The following is a 22,578-nucleotide window of genomic DNA, read 5'->3' as shown; positions in this document are numbered from 1 at the left end:
AGACTGATGAGGACACCAAATGAACTTCATAGTGATATTGACTCATTTATATATTTCTCCAATGTATACCCAATATTTTTTTTTTTTATGTTGTGGCTGTATTTGGATGGAGGATGCAAGTCACAGAGTTGACTTGCTACGGTGACTCCAAATAGGGGAAATCCTGAAAAGAATTTTTTTTATGTAAGTTTCAATGAAGCAGTGAGGCAACAATTGGCCTTTTTCCATCACTGTGCCAAAATAACGAAATGCCTGATCATACAGGTCACATGGCAGGAGCAACATACCTGCAACTAAGAAGCAGGAGTTGTGCAACAGCTGTCAACCCACCTTGATGCCAACCATCAGTCTTTAAGCTGCTTGTTTGAAGCCTCCAGATTGTAGTTGGCCACCTATGGTTTTTGAACCAAGTATAAACCATATTTGGAGGAGCAAATTAATCCCCTGCTTTCCGGTCTATTTTCCTCTAAATGGGACATTTTCCCATAGGCTTCAACACAATCTGCCCACTTTACACAACTAGTGGAGTTGACCCATGATGGCCAGTAGATGGAATGAAGGACTAAGGCTCCTTCTCTTTCTATGTTTTGACCCTGCAGCTCACTGTAGTGCCCTTCTCTCTCTGGCTCTTAAAAAAATCCTGGCTTGTTTTTGGTTTTTTTATGCTGACTTTTATAAAATGATCCAAAATGCTGAAAATGCCATTTGGGGTGTCACTGGCGAATACGTCGCATTTCCTGTAATCGTTTCAAACTAAAAGCCAGTTCATGTTGCACAGCTTAAATGCTTTTAGCGTGAATGCGCAGTTGTTTGAATTGACAGTAGCTTCACACACTCATATTTTGCTATGAACAACACGCATCACAACAAGGACTCCAGCATGTCGCCAGCATATTTCTAAATTCAGCGAAACCTTAAAGACTGCTTGAACCACGGTTTTGTTTTTCGGTTCCGCCGGGAACACGCCAGCACACAGAGCAGCTGCTTGTGTATAGATCGCCTGTAGATTCACCTAGGGACGCATTTTGGTTGATTTTGGTGTGTTGCCACACTCGACCTCTTTCCTACAATCATCTGGGTCACCATCACACCCACATATCTGGATCTGAAAGGGGCGGTGCGGGTTGTCCCCCTTCACCCAGTCCCGGCAGGGAGCTTCAGACCGGGATGGGATGGGCTCCATGCTGCAGGAGAGGCTGTTCCTCCGGGACAGGGAGCGGAGAAGGAGGGCCAACAGCACGAACAGGCCGAACGTGTCCAGGTACTGCCCCCCTGCTGGAGACACGGCTGCTCTCTGTTCGTGCATCATAATCATCCTTAATAATCTCTTTGTGTCTGTCTGCCGTTGTGCTTCCTCTGACCGTGTTTGTGTAGCAGCAGGATGGGAAGGCGGCAGCTCCCGACTGAGGAAAACAACAACGAGAGAGTAAGTGTGAGGGAGAACTGACACTGTATGAGCGGGTTCGTTCATTTCCTCAGAAATTGAAACTAGCTACATAATTCATCATCAAGATGAAATACCAAACATAGAGACTACGATTTTTCAGAAATGGTGATTGACTTGGAGCTCGAAACTATTGAATGGGGAATAAATGAAAACACAACATTTAGAGCTGGCTTCTGTGATGAGTGTTTTTAGATCTTTGAGATATCTTACATTTACTTATTTGGCTGAAGCTTTGATCCCAGGTGACTGAGCTGTACAATAGAGGGACATCAGTAAAGTGCTATTTGATTGTGTAAGAATTCTTTTTCAAGTGCTTCTTGAAGAGCGTGAGGGAAGCCTCTGCTCTGATTAGGATTTAGTAGCTGGCTCTACCATCAGAGAACCACACACCAATGCAGTCTGGACTGAGATGGTCTTGTTTGCAGGGATAATAATGCCAGACCACTTTCCTTTAAAGAACACAGAGGCAGCGAAAGAGCATAGAGCCGAATGATTGAGTTCAAGTAGATGTTGCAGATCCAGGAGTCACTCTGAGGGAGCTTGGATTTAGTCAGCCATGGGTAGAATGAATGACAAAAACTGTATCAAGGAAACAATCATTAGTTCCAACTAGAGATGGGATGATATCCAATTTTACACTGTGAGAACAGACACTCAGAATAAGTTGTTGGTGAATTTCAATCTTCAGGATGTCCTCACTCTGGGTTGCTATTTTTATTTATATATACAGGAGAACCTTATGGTTGATAGGCAGTGTCCTTAATAAAAATAGTTAATTCTGCCAAATGTGAGGCAATAAATATTTTGAACAGGATAATCCTGACCTGATTTTAAGTTCATCTCTTGCCCAGATCAAATTTCAGTTTTAACTGTTTAATAAATTGCTATGAAGTAAATGGTTGAAAATGTTTACAGATATATAACAGTTTCTTTATGAAATCACAGAATTTGATGCAAAAAAGGAAGCACAAGTCTCACAACCCATCGACTAAACGCAGTACCTTTCAGCACAGGTAAGACTGCTATTTATACAAATATCATATTTGTGGCTTGAGCATTAAGACATAAGACATCCTTCTTTTCTCCTTCTAGTGCTCAGAGAACTTCAGAGTTAAACTCCCATCCACGGCCCCCTGCAGAGGACAGGATGGAATCAAAGAATAGAACCAAAGCTCCTCAGCGCTCTGACTCCAGAGATCAGAAGCATGCAAGATTCAGAGGGAGCAGGCACACACCAATCTTACTTGACCACTGCCAGACTGGTTTGAGCCCTCATCCACAGGTGAGCCAGTCACCTACAATGGAGGCAGAAAGTATGAGCGGCCATGGAGAAGGAGACAGTGACAGCGACTTGTCTGAGTCAGAGAGACTTCCTGTGTCGCCCTCTGGTCTGGTTCCCCCTCAGCTTGAGCTAAGGCCAGATGTCATTAAGGCTGAAGACTGCTCCACTCGCCACCATAGACCCAGAAGACAGATCTCTGGTGGCTTTGACTTCCCAGATTTCCTTCCTCCCCCTTTTAACTCCTGGAGCCTCAGTCAGCTGGCTGTCTTTCACAACATGGAGGGCCTGGGGGCCCCTCGGCCCAGGCCAGTGGGAACTTTGGAAAGGTACCTGGAGAGGCTGCTGCAACTGGAGTGGCGTCAGATCCAGACTGTCCAGGAGGAGAGTGGGACGTCAGCTGTGTCAGATGTTACACCCAGCTGCCACAGATCACCTGCTGCTGCCTCATCACGCCTCAGCTCCCCAAAGTGCATCCTGCAGTGTCAGCGTGCCTTCCCTCTCACCTTCCTATCCTCCCTGGCCAGCCACTCTAACCTGCTCTCCACCTGTGCCTGCAGTTCTTACCGCATCCGCTATTCAACCTGTAGCACTTCATGCTGCCGCTCCACCCTCAGCCACACCCGTCAGTCCAGACTGAGTCCCATGCTGGAGCGCAGGGGGCCCATATCACTCCCCAGAAGGAGCTACAGTGAGAGCCGGGTGCACTCTTCAGACAGGAGCATGGTCTCCCAGGCTCAGAGAATAAGCAGCCCTGTGAGGGCCATCAGCCACCTGAGGAGGATGCAGGCCTCAGGCAACATCCGCAACCATGTTCAAAGGGTTAACGGCAAACCTCACTCCTCTTCCAGCGACTCCAGCACTGGGGCTGAGAGAGACTTTTTCAGAGTAGGGGAGGGTGTCGTGGACAAGAGGACAGGAGGGCTTCGGAAAAGGAGTGGGTCAGAGCAGAGGAGAAGAGGAGGGGTAGAAAGACAACAAAATGGTTCAGACAAAAGGAGGAGTGGTTCTGAGTGCAGAAGAGGAGGAAGTGAGAGAAGGAGAACAGCTGAGCTCAAGGAAAAAGAAATAAAACCAGATGCTGTCACTGCAATAATGGACAATTTAAATGGATCTAGCTGTTCTTCTGATAAGAGGCCAAGCAGGCCAAAACAGGTTGAATTTGTTTGATAATAGCAATTTGATTTCTGGAAGCATTTTGTGTACACTACAGCTATAATTTTGGCTATTGAAATTTGACTATGAACTATCGCATAAATATATTTTTATTCGAACAGATGGACAAAGCGTTTCCAGAGAACATGATGTCTTTCCATATTTATTTGGTTTCACCGTATGTTGCATTATTAATCCAGAACCGTGCAGATGATAGTAGGGACCAATTCTACAGTGTGCTTTAACACGAACTGTATATCATACATGAATTTTATGTGCATGTGGATGTTTATATAAAAAGTCTGTAAAGAATTGTCAATACTAGCTTTTCCTCAACAAACACACCTCTTTGTGCTGATCACGCAGCAGCTTGTGGGAATTAACTTCTAGGCTTTTCCGAGGAAGGATTCATCTGAAATCACAGCTCAGTATTGTAACTGATGTGTTTGGTGGTTTTGTCAAACAATGTTCTGGTTATGAAATCAGGATTTCTAGCACCAGCTTTTAGGTTGCCTCTGGCTAAAATGTCCTGATGAGCCACGTTTCAGTCGCTATTTCAAACTTGATCTGTTGTCTGACAACAAAAACTGGAACATGTAAATAAGAACAGCTTCACTGGGAGTTCAGCTGTAATAAAATAGTGCATATTGGAGCAGAAAGAGGGGGAGAGAAGTATAGATGAAGAGCTGTATCCTGTAGATACTGGGCAGAAGGAAAAATGTGGTTCTATTCTAAGTTTTAACTGGGTAGTGTTGATTTAATGCACTAAGCTTTTTTCAATTCATTATGTATATGTTTTTATGGAACATTTTTCAATTTTATCAGTTTTACTATAATTGTGAATGTTGGAACCATCACTCCAGCAAAAGGCAAATAATTACTGAAGTTATTAAAGGTTCCTTAAAAGATATGACTAGTGTAATTTTTTACATTTCTGAATATACAAGAGTTCAGAAGGACCAAGTCACTACAGAATCCATGTGAAATTCACATTTCCGTCCATCTTCATCTGCTTATCTGGGGCCGGCCGGTAAAATGCCTTCTCCTACGTCACTATGGGAAATGTGAATGTATTTCATTAAATGCAGTTACACTTTTACATGTGCATTTTCCCAATATGATCTAGATCACTGACATACTGTATGTTTCTATGTTATCTGGCATCTACAGCATAAACTACACAACTCAAATCAAAACAAGAAGTTGTATTACTGATGTAGTTTCTAAATGCTTTGCTTACACCTTTGTAAACACAACAGATTAATCTGGGTGTTTTATGAGACCGTGTCAGTGTCACTATTTGGCAGAAGAAAAAACTGTCTTTAAACATCGACAAAGTACAAATAATAATAAAAAAAAAATAGACAAATTTACAAATGTTTGCAGTGACTTAAAACTATGGAGCCTTTCTTGGACACTATTAAAGGAAATGTTGAAATATGGTGGGGAGTCTGTGTGGGGAAAGTGTTTATATGCGGCACCAAGTCGGACCTTTCCTACAGCTTGTCCGGTTGTTGTTTCAGGCCGGACGTGTTTTTGTGTCGACGCAGACATGGACACCGTTTCTCAGCGTGTTCTGGAGTATCTGATAGAAGTTGAGGATGCGGCGGAGGATGTCCTCACTACCAAACACCAGGTAGATGAATACGGATCACAACAAGCTGTGTGTATCACGCCGAGTGAGGGAAGGCCAGCTAACAGAGCTGTCTGTGTTAGCGGCTAGGCTAATGGCTGCACGGGCTGTCGGGAGAAAACGGAATTTAACCAATTGTCGTATTTGCCAGTGTTTGTGTGAAGTGGATAGCAGTTTTTATTTTCTCAATTTTTTGCGTAATTCACATAGAAACTCTGTAATCCATCTTTCCCCATCTGAAAGTCAGTTCTGAGGCTTTCTGATTTCTCACGTCATGGTGAAAAGAAGAGAAAATACTAATCCAAGAGAATAGATTGGTCCTGTAGGGAGGATGTGAAGAGATTAGAATACAAACCTTGGCATGTATTAAAAACGAGAAAACAAATCCACATCAAGTCTCATAGTGGTTTATACTCAAGTCAGACTTATGAGAGGATGTCATTTGTAACTGGTTGCAGATGCAGCCTGATCACCACTATCATATTTTTAGTGTTTGCATTGTCTTAATTGTGTATATATTATTGTTTTTATAATTTATACTGTTGATACTGTTTATACTGGTTTTTAAACATCTCTCTGCTGATATATATTTCATGTTTATATATTCTATGTTAGTCTTACTCTCCTGCACTGTGGATGTGAGAGAAATATGAATTAGATCCTTAGTCTTGTGCTTATAATAGTATTGAAAATAAAGCTGACATAGACTTTGACTAGTGTTTCAATTGTGATTATGTCTGCAATGGAAATAGGACAATATATTATTTAATCACAAATCACAATAAATTATCAATGTGAAGGAGCATAGAGGTTATACTTATTGGAGGTTTGTACTGTGACAGCTACAAAGTATAAAACATGATGTACAACAGTAACAATTATTTAGAATAATACTATCTAGCATTATTTAATTGGCTATCCCATTGAAACTCTATAGGTCTACTATAAAATAAAACCGCTTTATACCTGTCAAACATTGACTGTGACTATATTTTGGTTATAATTAGTTATTTTTTTCTTATTTCCACATAGTGCAGTAAAGAACTGATGCTGTAACACAGCTTGGTCTAGCCCTGCTCTATTAGGAAAGGGCTTTGATGTAACTTCTGCTGCAAACTGGTGCTATATACAAATAAAAAGAATTGACAGCCTGTGGTGTAATGTGGATGGATCTCTATTGATGTTCCAGATTGTGGACTTGGACTCAAAGAGGAACAGGAACAGAGAAGCACTGAACGCGCTGAGAACTGAAATATCAGACTCAGGTGAGTGACATCTCATCATGAGGTGATGACACAGGAGACGTAGTGTTGAGATACAAGTGCATCCTGGTTTGTGGTTAGTGGGCCCTAAGTGACATTAACAGTTTAATTTCTTGAATGTGTTGGGTGCATATTGTAATGCTGGTTGGAAATGTGCTGTACATGACATGAAGCTAACATCTGCTGTCATTTCCAGAGAAAGTGAAGGTTTGTTTTGGAAACATGTTCATCAAATTCCCCAAGTCAAAGACAAGAGAGATGATTCAGAAAGGTGAGCACCAGCAGTTAATATGCAAATATAGCCACTAGAGTTACAGGTGAGTATCAATACTTAAAAAGTTATAAGCATTTGTTTGATATACCTCTGGTAAACTCTGTGTGTTGATCTCTGAGGTGATGAAGTGAGTTAATTAATGAGTCGTCACGATGACTGACAGCTTCCACATTGGACTGCAGTGAACCAATGCCAATCATGAAAACAGATTCAGACAGTAAATGTTTCCCACAATCACAATTTCTAGTTTCAAGTCTTCTTCGGTACAGCAGGATCCTTATTTTTTGTAATGGACCCTTCTTAGGGGTGGATTGACCACAAAGTAGGTTATGCAATAAGGTGTGGCTAGTGTGTGATTGACAGGCTGCGCCAACCAATTAAGATAGAGGACAGAAAAGGTCAGATCATCCCCTCCCTCCTCAGTTCACAAGCTAACATATGACAGCACTGTGAGTTGGCATTTGTATGTGTCTGTCTGAGGCTCAAATATGTTGAGTTCCTCTGATGTTTCCTTTTCTGAGTGCCTTCATACTCTATGCTCTGTCAGTGTCAGCCTGGAGCAGGTGGGTGGTGGGCAGGGCTCTGGGCCTGATCCAGGATTCTCAATAAGGAAGACAAGTAGATGGACTTCAGTTTGCCTTTTTCATCACTTTTCATGTGGAAAACAGTGTTAAACAATATATTGGAGAGGGACTTTAAAGAATGGTTTACTTTAATGTCTGGCAGGTGCAAGTGTGGTTTTTATTATTTTCCTTTCAAAATCAACGCAAACCTTTCTCGTGTCAGTAAATGTGATGTGTTTTGCTCTTTTTTTCATCCACAGACCAGGACCAACTAGAGAAGGAGATCAATGACCTCCGCAAAGGACTGAAAGCTAAAGTCAATCATCTGAATGAGATCCAAGGTATGAAGCCCAGTTTGTCTGCCTTTAATGACAGCTAAGGGAAATGCTGCAAACGTCTTACGCTGCAGAGGTTGACACGTCAACAAGTCAGATCATATACTCCAATGTCCCATGAAAATTGCAGTGAAATCAAGCAGCTCTCAGCTGTTTCCATAGAGAGAATGTCTGGTCTGCAGACAGTTCTTTGGGTGGCCTGATAGCAAAGTGCACTCACATCGACTCTGTGGTCAATTCCCAGGCAGTCAGAATCTTTCCTCTCCCCTGAAGGCATAAAATAATTCTCAAGAAATTACATAAATTAATAGGTTTTCTGAAAAATGTCAAGTGCAGTAAATTCCATTTTTTTTTTTTTTATATTATACTCTGAATGTCTGCCAGGGGTTCAGAGTTAGAAGAGGGAGTGGAAACTGAGCCCGATGTGGTCAGATAGAGGACTAATAAATCGGGATGGCCTTTGTTCAATATTAGTTCCTGTTGGGAAACTGTTAAAAACGGAAATGTACAAGCAATCCAACCTGGAAACAATTTAGCTGCTGCCACAGAACATTTGTTAGGATTTAAGAAGAGCTGAAGTCAAAACTGGCCCATCATCACACTGTCCTCTTAAAGGTGACCCTGATGTGTCTTTTTGTTTGCAGGTAAACCCGAGCTGCAGGGCTACAACCTGTCGCCTCTGACAACTGATGAAATCAAAGCTATGACCAGTCTTTTCAATAAGTGACATCACATTTGCAGACCACTTTATCGCACTGAGGACAAACAGCTTCACCTGTTGTTACAGTCCCATGATATGTGGTCCTCTGGATGATGTCATCACAGGAAACGAGCACCCAAAATGAGGGGGAATGTCTCCACATGTAGTCATATGCCCATCTTCAAGCCTGCCATCTGAACTTTTTAGATTTTTTCAGGGTTTTTTTTGGGCATAGTTTTGTTGGTATAAAAGAGTAACCAATAACTAAAGACAAACAATACATGCAATCCTGATCACAACTCTGACACAATGTTATGGTCCAGTCTTTGTAATAAAATATTATGGTTGATGGTAAGCAGTCTTGATGGGCATCAACGCTGTAAAGTCCAACATGCACATGTAAAGCATGTATGTAAAGCAAATTAAGTGAAACAATTGTCATGAGTTTCAGTATGTATAATTTACACCAAGCTGTCCCTGAGTCAGAGTGTGAGTTACTACTGTGAGTAAGATATATTGTAATAAACCTTGCCTTTGGTTTATTTCTTTTGAGTATTGTTGCTTCCCAATTTATTAGTTCTGTTGTTGTGCTCTATAGACTTAATTACAAACTACAATTGTCAAGTACGTTAAAGATGTATTGCTAATTACAGCTTGAAGTGGTGATGAGGTCAAACGTTATGAGAATATATTTTAAAAGTTTTTAAAAGCACAATGCTGTGCTGTATAGCTCACCTGCTCACCTGACTTAAACCCCATCAACAATCTATGGGTTATCATGGAAAGGAAGATGTGAGACACCAGATCCAACAACACAGAAGAGCTGCAATCTGCCATCAGAGCAACTTGGGCAAAAGGAGACCCAACCAAGTGTTGAATTCTGTACATGTTCATACTTTGATCTCTGATCTCTTTTTGAGTGGATTGCAGAGGCAAGGAGCTGGTCTAACTCTGAGCAGACTTTGCTGCTGCAATGCATATTGCAAGGGAAAGCAGAGGAGGCTTATGCATCTTTAAACAGTGGTAATCTAACTTATAAATCAGTTAAGGCTTCTGTATTGAAGGCATATGAGTTGGTCCCAGAGGTAGATCACTGTTTTATGATGTGGGGGGAAAAGGGTTGCTCAGTCTCATATGGAGTTTGCAAGGGAGCTGATTAATCATTTCACTCGTTGGTGTATGGCTTCAAATGATGATTATGAAAAGTTGTGTGAGTTGGTTATCTTGGAGCAGTTTAAAAACTCTCTGCCTAGTTCGGTTGACATATCTGAATGAGCGTCTGGTTACAACTGTTACAGAGGCAGCAGGATTGGCAGATGAGTATGCACTCATTCATAAAATCCGGCCTGGGGAGCCTGGCTGTGAACCTGTGGTGCACAAAGGGGGTGGGTTGGTTGAACATTCAGAGGCCCTTAAGAACTTGAAAGGGTTGCTTGGCCATTTGACAGAAGCATAGGCTTTGGAATTTTTTAAAACTATTTTGATCCAGGTTTGTTTGCTGTGCCCTCCCGCACTGACTGGGCTGAGCATGATATTGATGTGGGTGATGGGCAGCCTAGAGTTTCTCCTGAGAAGTGTTGATCTCTAGATGCTAAGGTCAAGTATATGGTTCACAATGAAATTGCAGTGCCTTCTTCAAGCTGGGCTTTTCCGTGTTTGTTGGTGCCTAAAAGTGACAAGACACCAAGGTTTCGTTCAGATTTCAGAAAGGTCAACAAGGTCACAAAGCCAGATTCTTCTCCATTGCCTTGGATGGAGGAATGTATAGACCAGGTTGGGGCTGCCAGGCTGACAGGCTCGTTGTCACTCGTACTTCCCTTTTTACTTAAATGAGTTTGTTCATTTAAGTGTCTTTCTTTGGGTTGATTTCAATATTGTTATTCTGAGAACTGTTTATTCTATTTATTTTAAGGACATGAGACAATGTTAACTGTTTTACCTGTATTAGTTCACTTTCATATTCCAATTCAGAGGAAATATTGCAACAGTTTGATATCACGCTCTCCTGCCTCCATAAAGTATTAATCTGCCATTAAATGATTCCAACAAAAGTAATTCCTTTTGCTTGAGAAATATTTGGTAAATGATTTAACATTAGTTATTTGTAGTTATTTCTAGTTGCTTGAGATTCTATTTCCTTTTATTTCCATTATATTTTCCTGAACCTCTCCTGAGGGAATGCATCTTCTTTTACAGTGAGATTAAATGCCTTTACACCAATATTAACACTTTATTTCCTAAAGTTTGGATTAATTCACTAATATTACATGTCAGGTGAGTAGGCAAAGTAATAACCCACAAAAACTGCAAATTTAAAAATTTGCAGACATTCTGAAAACATCTTGTTTCAGGTCCACGATGTGCATTTCAATTCTGCTGTGCAAATCTTCCATTGCAGCTGACAGGGTGTTGTACATAGCCTGGACATAGAGAGGTGAAACATAGTCTCAAAAACCACAATGGAACACTGCAGAGTGAATAGGATGTGCAGGAGATGGATCCTCCCTGTGTGGACTGTACCTGAGCTTTCTCTGTCTCTTTGCTGCACACGTCTCTCAGGCTCTTGATCTTGGCCTTCAGCTGTTGCGTCTCTCTGGAGATCTCTTGGATTTTGTCAGCCATCTCCTCGCGCTTCTGGTGGATTTGGTTGCACTGTCTAGAAAAAAGGTTTAGAATTAAAAATCCTTATGTTACAGTTTGTTTAAATTCGAGATTTACATAAACATGGGACCGGTAGCGTAGTTTACATACCCCAAAATGTCTTGAACGTGCTGCTCCTTCATATCTTTCTTCATTTGTCTGCGGATGTTCTGCTTGGACTCTTTGTCCAGCTTCATGGCCTGAGCTCGCTTTAACTGGCCTTCTTCAATGCACAGATTCTTCAGCTCCTTCTGCTTCTTTTCGTATTGAGCTGTCAGCTCCTGGTGCTACTCCCACACACACACACACACCCCAATATCTTCATCACCCATTTGACAGATATGTCTATCCCTCATGTGTATATTACTATTAGTAGAAAGAGAGAGGGGGGGGAAAAAAAAAAAAAAAAAAAAAAAACTAAACTAAAGCCAGATGAAACTTTTCCTACCATATCCTGTCTCTGCTTGGCGTTGTTCATGCTGCTCTCCAGGTCCTGCAGCAGGTTGAATGTCTGCTGTATCTCTGCCTCAGTGTGAATCACATTCTGCACCATGTTCTGGAGTTCCACTACACGCTCATCTGTGTATGTCTGAAATCAGAGCCATCAAAAACTCAAACCTTTCCTTGATGTGCCATCCATGTCAACAAGCTCTGTCGTTTTTCTCTCAACTAACAGTGGAGTTCTTGATGTTTTTGACATTGTCCCTCATCTTCTCCATCTGACTCTTCAGTTCCTCTGGAGACTCCACGATCTGAGATTTTAATTTGGTAATGTCCTCCTTCAGGTTGCTGATGTCCACCTTCACCTGGGCCTGTGACATATACAAACATGTATTCAAACAATATCCATCTTTGTAGCAAAAACCCCTGACTCTTGACTCAAAATCATATCAAATAGTAATATGGTATTAGGGTAATAGTCACATACCAGTTTCTGAGACTTCTCTGCAATTTTAGTTTTCCACTCAGAGATGCATTCATTCTTTGCATTCTGTAAGGAGAGAGTAATTTCACCTGGACTTATGGCTCACACCCCAACAGGTTTGAGTATTCTGACTGTGTTTCATCATCACCTACCACTTCCTGGTATTCATGCACAGTGGTGGTGTGCAGCTCGGAGAGTGCAGCTGCCAGCTCGTCTGCCTCAGCTTGCTGCTCCGGCGGGATGGTCCTGAACAAGCAGATTGAGCACAGTGAAATATTTTCTTATCTTTTCTGTCACATGTTCAATTTTAGCGTAGTTGTATTAGTGTAGTTATCAATTAATTTCTCTGCATTTTTTTCTAAACATGAAATTTATTTTTCTTTTCAAGCTGAAACTGACAATACGAAATGTCATGATTTTACAGCCCCCCCACCCCCCCAAATAATATTATTTACAGAAACAATGCAACGATGATAGTGGTAATCATTTTTATTTTACAACCATATGAAATAAATGTGAATTCAATTAATCGTTTTTTTATTTGAATTTTTTTGCTCTCTGTCATAATTAACTGTCTCTGAGTTTGAGACTGTTCAGGACATTATGATCATACCTTTAAACATTAGTTACTGTTAGATACTGTTGGTAACATACTCTCTATGGGCAACAATAAAAGACTTTATATACAGTAACTCAAAAACTTACGTCAGCATCTCAATCTTCTTCTCTGCTTCTATATTGTGTTTGTTGTAAGCCTGCAGCCTGTCCATGTCCGACCTCTGCCAACAGAGAATCAACTGTTTCAGTATGCAACGCACAGCAGGACAAGGTTGGCAACCAGTCAGTCAGATAAAAATGGCCAAAATTTAAACATAATATTAAGCAGCATGAGATTTGATTTCATAAATCACACTTACCATGAGCTTTGTAATGAATCATGTTCTACAGTGAATTATATATAGACCTTTTTATATCCTTGGATCTAACTTCTAGCTGTTTATTAGTAGAGTAGTGTAGGACTTAAAGCAGAATTTCATCACTTCACCTTTGTGTGTGCATGCGTGATAAACAAAACAGGGACACACAAATGCAAAAACAACTCATCTGATTTAAAAAAAAAAAAAAAAAAAAACTAACACTACAGGTGTCTTAAATCCCTAGTTTCCCCATTATAACATACAAATTTAGCCTGTTTCTCCAAGATCATGTCCATCCTCTGCTTCCGGAAATGAAGGAAGTTCATAATTGCGCTGAGAATAGTCAGGGTCTTCTGTTTTTCTGGAAAGGAACAGCAAGACCAAAAGGCAAAAACTGTCAAATATGCATTAGCCTGACAAGAATTTGGGAATTTTTAAAGAAATCTTTGGATAGATGATGTCAAAAAACATAGTTACTTGGGGCTAGAAGGTCATTCAAGGAGAAATCATACACCAAGCACATTGGCAGAAACTGCCGCCTAAAAAGATGATAAACAATGGTGGTAAATACAAACGGTTGCAGGGCTGTAGCCCTTTTATACTGAATAGAAAACAACCAACAAATGACAAATCTCCATGGCCAAGTCACTGAGACCAAGCATCTATGAATGACATCTGACCACTGACCTTTCTGAAAAAAAAAAAAAACAAAAAAACATCTTAGGGGAAAAAAGACTGTCATACAGTGCAATCTTTAACATATCTTTCAAGCCTCCCCAACCTGATAGTGTTTCATGACTCATGTACTCATGTAAAATGCAGCAAATGTGGAGAAAACACTATGTCTGCTTTTGTTACCCACAAATTCAAAAGCTTTGATCTGCTTTCAAAGACAAGACAAACTCTATATGTCTCGATACAAAAATGTTTGCATCCATTTGTACATCTACTCAGTACCGACTGTTGTGAACTGGCTTCCTGCTTATCTAGCAGAGAGCAGGAAAGCTTACATGCGCATGTAGACACTCATGATTGCAGTTGTCCCCTCATGATACACTGGATACTGAATATTCTCCAGAAGTGGGACCTGTTAGCAATAAGCAAAAAAGCTCTCAAACAAAAGAAAGAACAATGTACAACATGATTAAATCTCTATGATATTGTCTCGCTATACAAAGTAAGCCCTACCTTGTGAAATGCCTTGAGATAATGTACATTGCGATTTTGCAGTATACAAACAACATTTAATTGAAATGAACAACATTTACGATGTCGCTAGACAGGTGTTAAAAGTTACATTTATAATATCACAGACACAAAAACAGACAAATCTGGATATATCTTAGCATGAAACAAACGGCTCTTGTGTGTAGTAGCAGATATGTCTGAATGCAAAATGGTAAGGAAAATACAGTACTTACCATGGAGTGACACTCAGGTCTGAAACGATACAGGAGATGCAACACTCTCATGTACAATGTTTGAACTGACTCTGGCTGTAAGAAAGAATAAGTATTAAGTTGATGCTCTCCAGTTTATATCACCAGAGGGAACAAATGACTGCAAAATAAAGCAAGCCTGTTATCACATTTAGTTCAGATATTTGACTCACGTAAGTCCCACCCAGTGTTCAAAATAGGACATCTTTCATGTTCAAGAAATGAGGACTCACTCCCACTTTGATTGTAAGTTAAATATATTAGGGTTTTGGACTATTGAATGATCAAAAATAAAAATTCCAATCCATTGTGTTGTCAGTTGTCACTTTCTAAGCTACACCAGAGAACATGATCACAATGAGTTATTTTTTATAATGGAAAAAACTAAACAAATCTTTACTTTCTCTTTCTGGAGTTGGTTGTGGTCTAATGCAAACTTTAAGAGTTACAATACTGTATTTATTGTGTGTTAAACTGTGTATTAATTTTCTTATATTTTCTAATATTTGGTTCTATTCAACATATGGTCCTAGTTGCATTTCTGTAAATAATATAGGAGACAGAAGGAAGCCTCCTTATTCATAGCCCCGAATAAATCATTCTATCATTATCCATATTTTTCATTGTTTGCATCCAAGTATATTTTTATGTCTCATATCACTTTATGGTTCAGAAACCTGGATATGTATTTATATGGCTTAGTGTGCTGGCTCCTCAACACAGGGACAAGGTTTTATTTTGGTTTCACTTATTCAGGAGATCCACTGCATGGAAAACAGAAGAAGGATGTCCCAACAAGACAAGTATAACCAGGATGCCAGAACTCATGTAAAAACAGCAAGATTAAACTATATGTGATAAAATCAAAAATCAAATAATAGGTGTTAGGGTTAGGGTTAGTTAAGGCGGCTGTTCCATGCTATAGATTATAGACATTATCTACGTCAAAGGTGACAAGATAGAGTAAATAATGCTTTTCGAAGAAGAGACAGTTACTTTTCTCACTTCCATCTCTCGTCCCTATCTTGTGTGCAAGCTGTAATATTTAAATTGGTTATTCAATGAAATGTACCTCGAAATACAAATGAATTTGAATGAACATAGAGGATGTGGTGATGCACTGGCAAACTTAACGGCTGATGTATTATTCTATTGCGTCTGTCGTTATACGCGTTCAGAGCTCAGACTTCTGGGCTTAGAAACATGAAAACAACTCGGCAAATTATGTTGCAAGTCTATGAGTTGGTTGATGAACAAAACGATGCCTGATTCATCAACACTTTTGAACAGGGCTTTCTTAAAGTCAAGCCCCTTCACGTCCGGCAGCAGCGGCCAGCGGACGTTACCTTCGGGGTCGGGGTCAAGTCGCTCTTGGTGAAGTGTTTCGCTTCTTGTCCGGTAAGAACCTCTGTCCGGTAGAAGTTCACTAGCGCCTCGGCCGAATGAACAGGGAAGGTGTTTTCAGTCATTTTCTCGGTGCCAAACAAGAAGAAAAACAAAAACACCGCAACTCCGATTTCAACGGCCAGACAAATTTGGCGCCTTGAAAAGACTTCCTTGTTTAGTGGGTGTCTGATTCTTCTTCTAGTTGGATTTCACGGCGGTTGGCAAAAAACGTTATGGTGAATTACCGCCACCTACTGGTGTGGAGTTTTGTACGAACTAAGGAAACTTAGACAATTCAATTTACAGTTTGTTTGAAAAAACTGTCTAAAGTTTATTTTGCCTCTTGGCTGGCTTGCTGAACATGTCTGAAGCACTGTGGAGATCTGACTCACACTAAAGCTCACACACGACAGCGGTATTTGTTCGCAGCCTTAGCACTGCCTGGTCACGATGCGTTTAAAGGCGACTCGGAAAAACCCATTCCCCGTGTTAAAAATGAATTAAGTGGTTGTAATGGTTGTAATAAGTGCGGGGGACAGAGGGCACAGATACAGGAAGTGCGGGGGACATGTCCCCGCGTCCGCTATGCCCATGCTTGACATTACTGTTTCCTCTCTGCGGGATCTTGTCTTTCTCGTGACTCCAACTCTTTTGAATTCCATAGTACCATCTGTCTGTTCTTCCCATTGCTTTCGCCACCCTTCTTTTAAATTGTGCTTAATTTTGGTATTCATTTCGGTTTCAGTAAATGGAACTTGGATTTGCCCACCTGTCACCTGTTTCATTCCCACTTATTCCTATATCAGCTGGTATCCAAACTAAATGTTCAGTCCCCTCATTTGGGTTCTGAAGAATGTTTGTTGGATTTCCAGTAATATATTGTAATCAACCTTATAAACAGGGCATATGGATGCTGCCACCACCTGAAATTCAACAATATGTAAGAGGCCGGAACAAACCCACACAGGAGATAACAGTAATATAAAAATATAAGCTGTATTTATTTCTTTAAAATTAGACAATGTAGGGTGCAGGATCACGGCACTATGGGACACAGAGGGAGCTAAATAAACGGCCAGGAAGCGGGGGAGTACCAATCATCCAAAGCTTATCAAAGACCCCTCAGAGTCTTCACTGTCTGTTGTCTCACTACAATATATTTTCGGCAGTTTGATTGTGTGTAGTTTATGCTCATCAAAGATGAGCTGGAGTCAGAGAACACTACCGTTTTCCGAGGTTTCACCTGTTCTACCCACTGGACTGCCACTAACAATGCCATAATCTCTCCTGTATACGCTGATAATTCATTGTTGATTCTATTGAAACCTTTAATGTTACATTTTGGAATTATAAATGAAATACATATTTAGCTGTCTGAACTTTTTGATGAATCTGTTTATATTTGAATGTGACCATTGTAGTTACGTCCTATATAGTCCTTTATCCACAAGATCCCTTATGTTTATGTTTCCTGTATAACAGCGTTAGGTCTAAGGTCTAAGTTCAGGAAGTATCCAAGATTGTGCCACTGAAAGTGGAACTGTTGGACTGATGTTCATTGCTGTTATATTAAGTTCTTTGCTTAATTTTTTCTAAATCAGCACTGCTGAAAGCCCATCTAATCTATATCTATCTAATCTATAATTTCCATTCTCTTCTAAATCCACTCCTACTTCACTTATTATTGGATAGTGGTCACTTTGTATCGTTGTATCTATTATAATTTCCCAATTGCAGTTACCTGCCATTGTCTCTGACATTAAAGTAAGATCAATAGCTGATTCTGTATTATTTCTGACATTGATTCTTGTCCCATATCCATCATTCAAGCACACTAGATTTTCTAATTCTTTTAGTTCTTCAATCACCTCCCAATTCCCATCATTATAGCTACCCCATAATATGCTATGAACATTAAAATCTCCACAACAAATAAATACTTCCTCAATTAATTCAAATGATATATAATGTATTCATATATTGTTTCTTCAACTTATCAAAATAGCTGACTTTATTGCCACTATCTGCTTCTCTATCATATATTAGTGTGTGTTTGTGTGTGTGTTTTGCAAAATACCTATCATACATCAGAATATTCTATTACTGTTAAACCCACTATGAATATTGAAAAAAGCCGAACCATGTGTCCTATCAAAGCTGCATGTAAGACGTTTGCAGCAAAAAAAAAAAAAAAAAATCAATGCGCCAGTCAGACAGATTACACAGAGTCCAAGATGGCTAATTTTTTTTTTTTTACCAATTTAATTGCTTAGTGTGTCATAGCTGATCAGTTTTGAGTGAAAATGTGAAGAGAATAATACCGGCATAATGAACCCCCCGCCCCCAACACCACCCCAGAGCAGCAGAGGGCGCAGATATAGCACTGCCGCGTTACATATGCACGTGACACAACACGGAACTTGCTTGCTTATCAACTTTGACGGATTCTTGTGTGTGTGTGTGTGTCATTTTACAGTAAAATATTATTGTATGCTTTTATGATTTTGGGGTGAAGCTGCATTTTGCCGGCAATGGCGGCGGCGTGGGCCGAGAGGGTCTCCACCTTCAAGAGCAAACCATCTCGCTTCCTCTCCGCGACAACTGCGGAGACTTTCCTGGCAGAGCTGCTCCGGGAGCTTCGAGATGACAGGGCCAGCTACAACGTCAAGGTAAAAAATCAAAATAAGAAGAAACAAAACGGAACCCGACAAATCTTCTGTGCCCGTTTCCAGTCTTTAATTATAACCGCCGTGGGAAATGCAGTACCTGTTAATTAGTATTGGGCAAATATGCGGACAGGAGCTACTTCTTTACCGAAATGCACCAAATGCTGAATGAATTATTTTAAGTTTAAGTTTATGTATATATGTACAACCATCATCACTAAAATGCTTTATTCGTAAATGGAGTTTGGTGCGCTGTATGCTCAACACAATCACAAGGGATTATTAGGGGATATAAATAGGCCTGAATGGCAGGAGGGTGTAGTGTTAAGATGTGACAAAAGATTGTTTGTTTAATGATGGATGTGTGTATTTTAGGCGAAAATATAATAAAATCCATAGGTTCCAATTTATTTATGAGTGTTTTGTTCTTATGCTTTACCCCCACCTCAGGTCCTTCTGTTGTCCCCAATTTGTGAGCACCCAGCTCTGCTGTGCCCCTCAGACTGTGTGGGTGAGGAGACGGCCCTTGAGCTCATGTCAGTGTTTGCCCAGTGTCCTCCTAAATATGCACACTTCCGTTGTCACCTCCTCGTAGCCCTCACCTCGGTGCTCATCTGCACTTCATGTATGAGCAGCCTTTCTCGTGCATCTCAAGATTTCTTGGACCTGCTTCTTCAATTATCCCAGGACATTAGTGACCTCCATAGCGATGGCATCCTTCATTCTGTCCGCGTCACAGCTTGTGAGTGTTTGCAAGAGCTGGAAGCCTGTTTTCCTGGTCTTCTCACCCAGCACGTCGAGCTCTTCAGTGGGCTCAGGCAACAAGACACCTTCAGGTTCCACCAGGCCTATGCAGGACTTCATTCTCTGGTGTTGAGAAACGCAGTGTATCAGCTAACACAGGAAACCGGAGCAGGTGCTGAGCAACTTAAAGCCGTCCTGGGAGGGAATACATCTGTTGCATGGGAAGCCGACCAGGACTCAGGCCTGATGAATATCAAAGACTCATCCATACTGTCTTCTGTCATCCTGGGGTCCATGAGTACAGTGCCCACCCTACATACTGGGCCTGATTGTAAGGAGTTACGTTCAGTCCTGTCCTCCCTCCTAGAAGAGTCCTACATCCTCACTCCTTTGTCTCAGGCTGCACTACTCTATAGATTGACAGAGGTGGTTGCCATGGTTCCTGGTGTCGCTCCAGCCATATTCAGAGCTCAGCTTCTGCGACTGCTTGGCACCAGCAAGGTTTGTGTCAAATAGAATGCAGTCAAAAATAGCTTTTTGCTGTTTATGAGTAGTGGTTGTGTTTAAAAAAAAAAAAACAAAACAAAACAAAAAAACACTTATCTCTACTGGGTTTCAGATTGTCTTACGCAATTATGACTTTCTTTCAGAAAATACTCTTTTCTGTAAACATAAGGCGCTAAAATGTAATTAATTGCAGGGCTAGATTACACCACATATTTCATCATAATTTGTCCTGTAATTGCTAGTGCATCTCTTTAGGGAATATCAATCGCTTTAACAAAAATCCAGTTTATTATTGGCCTTTGTTCACCATGCCATTAACAACTGTGGTATAGTCTGAAGTGGATTTTACACCCAGTATTTACAAAGGTTAAATACACGGGAAAGGAAAAATGTGTGTAACTTGTATGTTTAGACTGTGCCATGCAATAAATATGAACATATAGCAAATCTGAACAACCTATATCTTTGTTTCTATTGTTCCAGGTTTGTCTCCTTCATACCACTTTGCTCTTGAAGTGTGCGTTCACAGACAGCCTGTTCAGTGCAGAAGATGAAGCTTTCATCCTCAAACGACTGGTTGTGCTCTCCCAGCACCCTTTGCTGACCACACCCACAAAGCTTTTCTATATGGACTGTATCCTGCACTTCCCTGAAAACCGTCCAATCAACTGTGGCGGCAGTGAGGAGTCCCTCCCTGTGCTGCTTACACCTCAGTTGGCCTCCACACTTGTGCCTACCGTGTTCAATGACAGTGCCACCATGTTGGCCCGACTCAACCTGCTGTGTCTGGTCTACCTGGAGGAGGGGGAGGAAGAGGGTAGGGGCCTGGACTACCTCTACGAACACATCATCTCACTGCTGCACACAGTGGAAAATGGAGGAGGCAGAGAGATTGTTGTGACCTTTTTCAGGGCTGTCTTCCTCTTCCTTTCATACTTCTACCACATGGAGTGCTTTTCTAATGGCCTGATAGAAAAGCTGTGTAAGCTCTACCGCCACCACACCCGCCTGGCCCCTCAACTCATTAACCTGGCCGACCAGACTCAGGACCGACTAGCTGAGTCTAACTGGGCTGTGGACCTTCTCAAAGAGCTGCAGAGAGTCATCACTAATGTGCCTCTTGCCCAGCTCACCTTGAAAAACCTCCCCTGGCACCTCAAAATGCTGGCACGTGTGGCAGAGGAGGGAAAAGCTCCCCAGCACAGCACCCTCAGCTTCCTGTATAGTGTCATCACTCCAGTCTCGTCCTCATTGTGCGTAAGTGGAGATTGGCCACTTGGGAACTGTGTGCTGAGAGTTTGCCGCCGCCTGCTTGTTCACCCCAGCCTGGACTCACTGGTTATCCCTTTGGCTGACATCTTGCAGCATCTTGCCTGTCACTACAGTGACACCGACATTCAGGACCACGCCCGTCTTTACTACACACTCCTCACCACACTGTCCCAGGAGAAGCTGGCAGGGTTGTTGGCCCAGGGTGCAACTGAAGGAGGGCGCTGGGTCAAGAAACGTTCGCTGTCATGCCTTATGGGGGACAGCGAGGGCCTGACAAGCCTTCTGACCATTCACCAAACAGAGAAAGCTATATTTAGTTTGGTTGAGGTGGATTCTGACCCACAGCAAGAGACACAGGAATATAGAGAAAGTCTCCTAAACCAGAATGAGACTAACATCTGTACAGATGAGGTGAACACAACACTGGAAGCCTACAGATGTCAGTTGAGCAGCCCTGATGTTCCGTCAGAAATAACCTTAAACTACCAGCTGGTTCACACTGAGACTTACGACTCCTGCTTTGATCAACTCTTCAGCATCCGGCTGCACTTCACCCTCACGGATGAGCATTATGAAGAACTGAGAGACATCAGCGTCCCTTGTCTCTTCAGAGAAAGGCCGTCACCAGTGGTGAAGCTGAGATTGAAGCCTAGGCAACCCTTCCCCACCACCCTCCATGCCAGCGCCATCTTTACAAACCAGGATGGATTGTCCTGGCACACCATCCTACCTGACATCCATGTGGCTTTCCAGCAGGCCTTCACACCTCTACCTGCTCCCCTAGCCTGGAGACAAGAATGCAAACTAAATCTGTTTGAGAGATTATGGGATGAATTTTCCTCAGAAAGTCAGGACTGTGCTACCACCCTGTTCTGTTGCAAGCTGAAGGAATCTGATCTGATTTCTTTGGTGGAGAAACACTTCCTTCCATTCCTTATCTCAGACTGGTCACATAAAGAGGAGTTTAAAGTGATTTTCTTCCTCCCTCCACAGTCACATGTGCTGCTGAAAATCAGGCCTGAGGTAGATGCCGTGCACTTTGACATTGCCACAGACAACTGGCAGCTTCTGCCTTACCTAAGCTCTTATCTGCAGACCCTCATATCTTCGAAGGAAGATGCTCACAGCTGTCACAACAACTGTGAGGCATATTAGTGACATGTTTTTAAATTCAGATAAATACTGGCTTTTAACGAAATCACAAATTTGCAAATGTTGCAAATGAACAATTGATTTAAAATAAAGTGAATGTACATTAACTTTCTTAACCTGGAATTAAACTAATCTGTGAAGTTAAAATTTAATATTTTGTAATTTATTTATCAAAATCTTATTGGTTACATCATGTAAATAAAAGACTTAATGTGAATTTACGTTGACTTGCACAGAATCTCCTTAATCAATAGAAGGTGGATCTTTTAGATCACAAGAATC

The 22,578-nt window shown here is 41.3% G+C and overlaps 4 protein-coding genes across 5 annotated transcripts; 3 read left to right on the top strand and 1 right to left on the bottom strand.

Annotated features, from left to right (window-relative positions):
• Positions 1-861: 861 nt before the first annotated feature.
• Positions 862-4,781, top strand: LOC115043890 (uncharacterized). Of its 2 annotated transcripts, none has more exons than XM_029502660.1 (4): positions 862-1,261; positions 1,378-1,426; positions 2,393-2,460; positions 2,540-4,781. In XM_029502660.1, exons 1-4 carry the CDS (start codon positions 1,173-1,175, stop codon positions 3,894-3,896), a joined length of 1,563 nt encoding a protein of 520 aa, XP_029358520.1. In that variant the 5' UTR covers positions 862-1,172; the 3' UTR covers positions 3,897-4,781. The 2 variants fall into 2 exon arrangements, with proteins under 2 accessions (XP_029358520.1, XP_029358519.1); XM_029502659.1 differs by having other exon boundaries at positions 1,375-1,426.
• A 623-nt stretch (positions 4,782-5,404) lies between these two features.
• pdrg1 (p53 and DNA-damage regulated 1) lies at positions 5,405-9,595 on the top strand. Its single transcript, XM_029502722.1, has 5 exons — positions 5,405-5,517; positions 6,704-6,779; positions 6,973-7,047; positions 7,874-7,954; positions 8,593-9,595. Exons 1-5 carry the CDS (start codon positions 5,434-5,436, stop codon positions 8,673-8,675), a joined length of 399 nt encoding a protein of 132 aa, XP_029358582.1. The 5' UTR covers positions 5,405-5,433; the 3' UTR covers positions 8,676-9,595.
• Positions 9,596-10,517: 922 nt separating this feature from the next.
• On the bottom strand, positions 10,518-16,114 carry nuf2 (UF2 component of NDC80 kinetochore complex). The gene is made up of 13 exons (XM_029502719.1): positions 15,916-16,114; positions 14,552-14,626; positions 14,141-14,217; positions 13,608-13,669; positions 13,394-13,491; positions 12,919-12,992; positions 12,366-12,459; positions 12,217-12,279; positions 11,963-12,100; positions 11,737-11,877; positions 11,400-11,575; positions 11,169-11,304; positions 10,518-11,068 (listed from the first exon to the last, which is right to left on the bottom strand). Exons 1-13 carry the CDS (start codon positions 16,036-16,038, stop codon positions 10,961-10,963), a joined length of 1,365 nt encoding a protein of 454 aa, XP_029358579.1. The 5' UTR covers positions 16,039-16,114; the 3' UTR covers positions 10,518-10,960.
• Positions 16,115-18,369: 2,255 nt separating this feature from the next.
• ap5b1 (adaptor related protein complex 5 subunit beta 1) lies at positions 18,370-22,406 on the top strand. Its single transcript, XM_029502533.1, has 3 exons — positions 18,370-18,624; positions 19,072-19,866; positions 20,356-22,406. Exons 1-3 carry the CDS (start codon positions 18,487-18,489, stop codon positions 22,297-22,299), a joined length of 2,877 nt encoding a protein of 958 aa, XP_029358393.1. The 5' UTR covers positions 18,370-18,486; the 3' UTR covers positions 22,300-22,406.
• Positions 22,407-22,578: the final 172 nt, after the last annotated feature.

The sequence above is a fragment of the Echeneis naucrates genome, chromosome 5 (genome assembly GCF_900963305.1).
Source record: "Echeneis naucrates chromosome 5, fEcheNa1.1, whole genome shotgun sequence".
Taxonomy (NCBI): domain Eukaryota; kingdom Metazoa; phylum Chordata; class Actinopteri; order Carangiformes; family Echeneidae; genus Echeneis; species Echeneis naucrates.
Note: the sequence above shows the minus strand (reverse complement) of the source record. Positions and strands in the feature narration are given on the sequence as shown.

What these genes read in the sequence shown, in the direction of transcription:
- LOC115043890 (XM_029502659.1), top strand. Translation starts at nt 1,173, where the DNA reads ATGGGCTCCATGCTGCAGGAGAGGCTGTTCCTCCGGGACAGGGAGCGG. An exon ending in AACAGGCCGAACGTGTCCAG is followed by an intron (nt 1,262 to 1,374) that starts GTACTGCCCCCC and finishes GTGTTTGTGTAG; the next exon opens with CAGCAGGATGGGAAGGCGGC. An exon ending in CGCAGTACCTTTCAGCACAG is followed by an intron (nt 2,461 to 2,539) that starts GTAAGACTGCTA and finishes TTCTCCTTCTAG; the next exon opens with TGCTCAGAGAACTTCAGAGT.
- ap5b1 (XM_029502533.1), top strand. Translation starts at nt 18,487, where the DNA reads ATGGCGGCGGCGTGGGCCGAGAGGGTCTCCACCTTCAAGAGCAAACCA. An exon ending in GGGCCAGCTACAACGTCAAG is followed by an intron (nt 18,625 to 19,071) that starts GTAAAAAATCAA and finishes CCCCCACCTCAG; the next exon opens with GTCCTTCTGTTGTCCCCAAT. An exon ending in GACTGCTTGGCACCAGCAAG is followed by an intron (nt 19,867 to 20,355) that starts GTTTGTGTCAAA and finishes CTATTGTTCCAG; the next exon opens with GTTTGTCTCCTTCATACCAC.
- pdrg1 (XM_029502722.1), top strand. Translation starts at nt 5,434, where the DNA reads ATGGACACCGTTTCTCAGCGTGTTCTGGAGTATCTGATAGAAGTTGAG. An exon ending in AACTGAAATATCAGACTCAG is followed by an intron (nt 6,780 to 6,972) that starts GTGAGTGACATC and finishes TGTCATTTCCAG; the next exon opens with AGAAAGTGAAGGTTTGTTTT. An exon ending in TCATCTGAATGAGATCCAAG is followed by an intron (nt 7,955 to 8,592) that starts GTATGAAGCCCA and finishes TTTTGTTTGCAG; the next exon opens with GTAAACCCGAGCTGCAGGGC.
- nuf2 (XM_029502719.1), bottom strand. Translation starts at nt 16,038, where the DNA reads ATGACTGAAAACACCTTCCCTGTTCATTCGGCCGAGGCGCTAGTGAAC. An exon ending in GACCTGAGTGTCACTCCATG is followed by an intron (nt 14,218 to 14,551) that starts GTAAGTACTGTA and finishes TATTGCTAACAG; the next exon opens with GTCCCACTTCTGGAGAATAT. An exon ending in AAGAAGATTGAGATGCTGAC is followed by an intron (nt 12,460 to 12,918) that starts GTAAGTTTTTGA and finishes CTGCTTGTTCAG; the next exon opens with GACCATCCCGCCGGAGCAGC.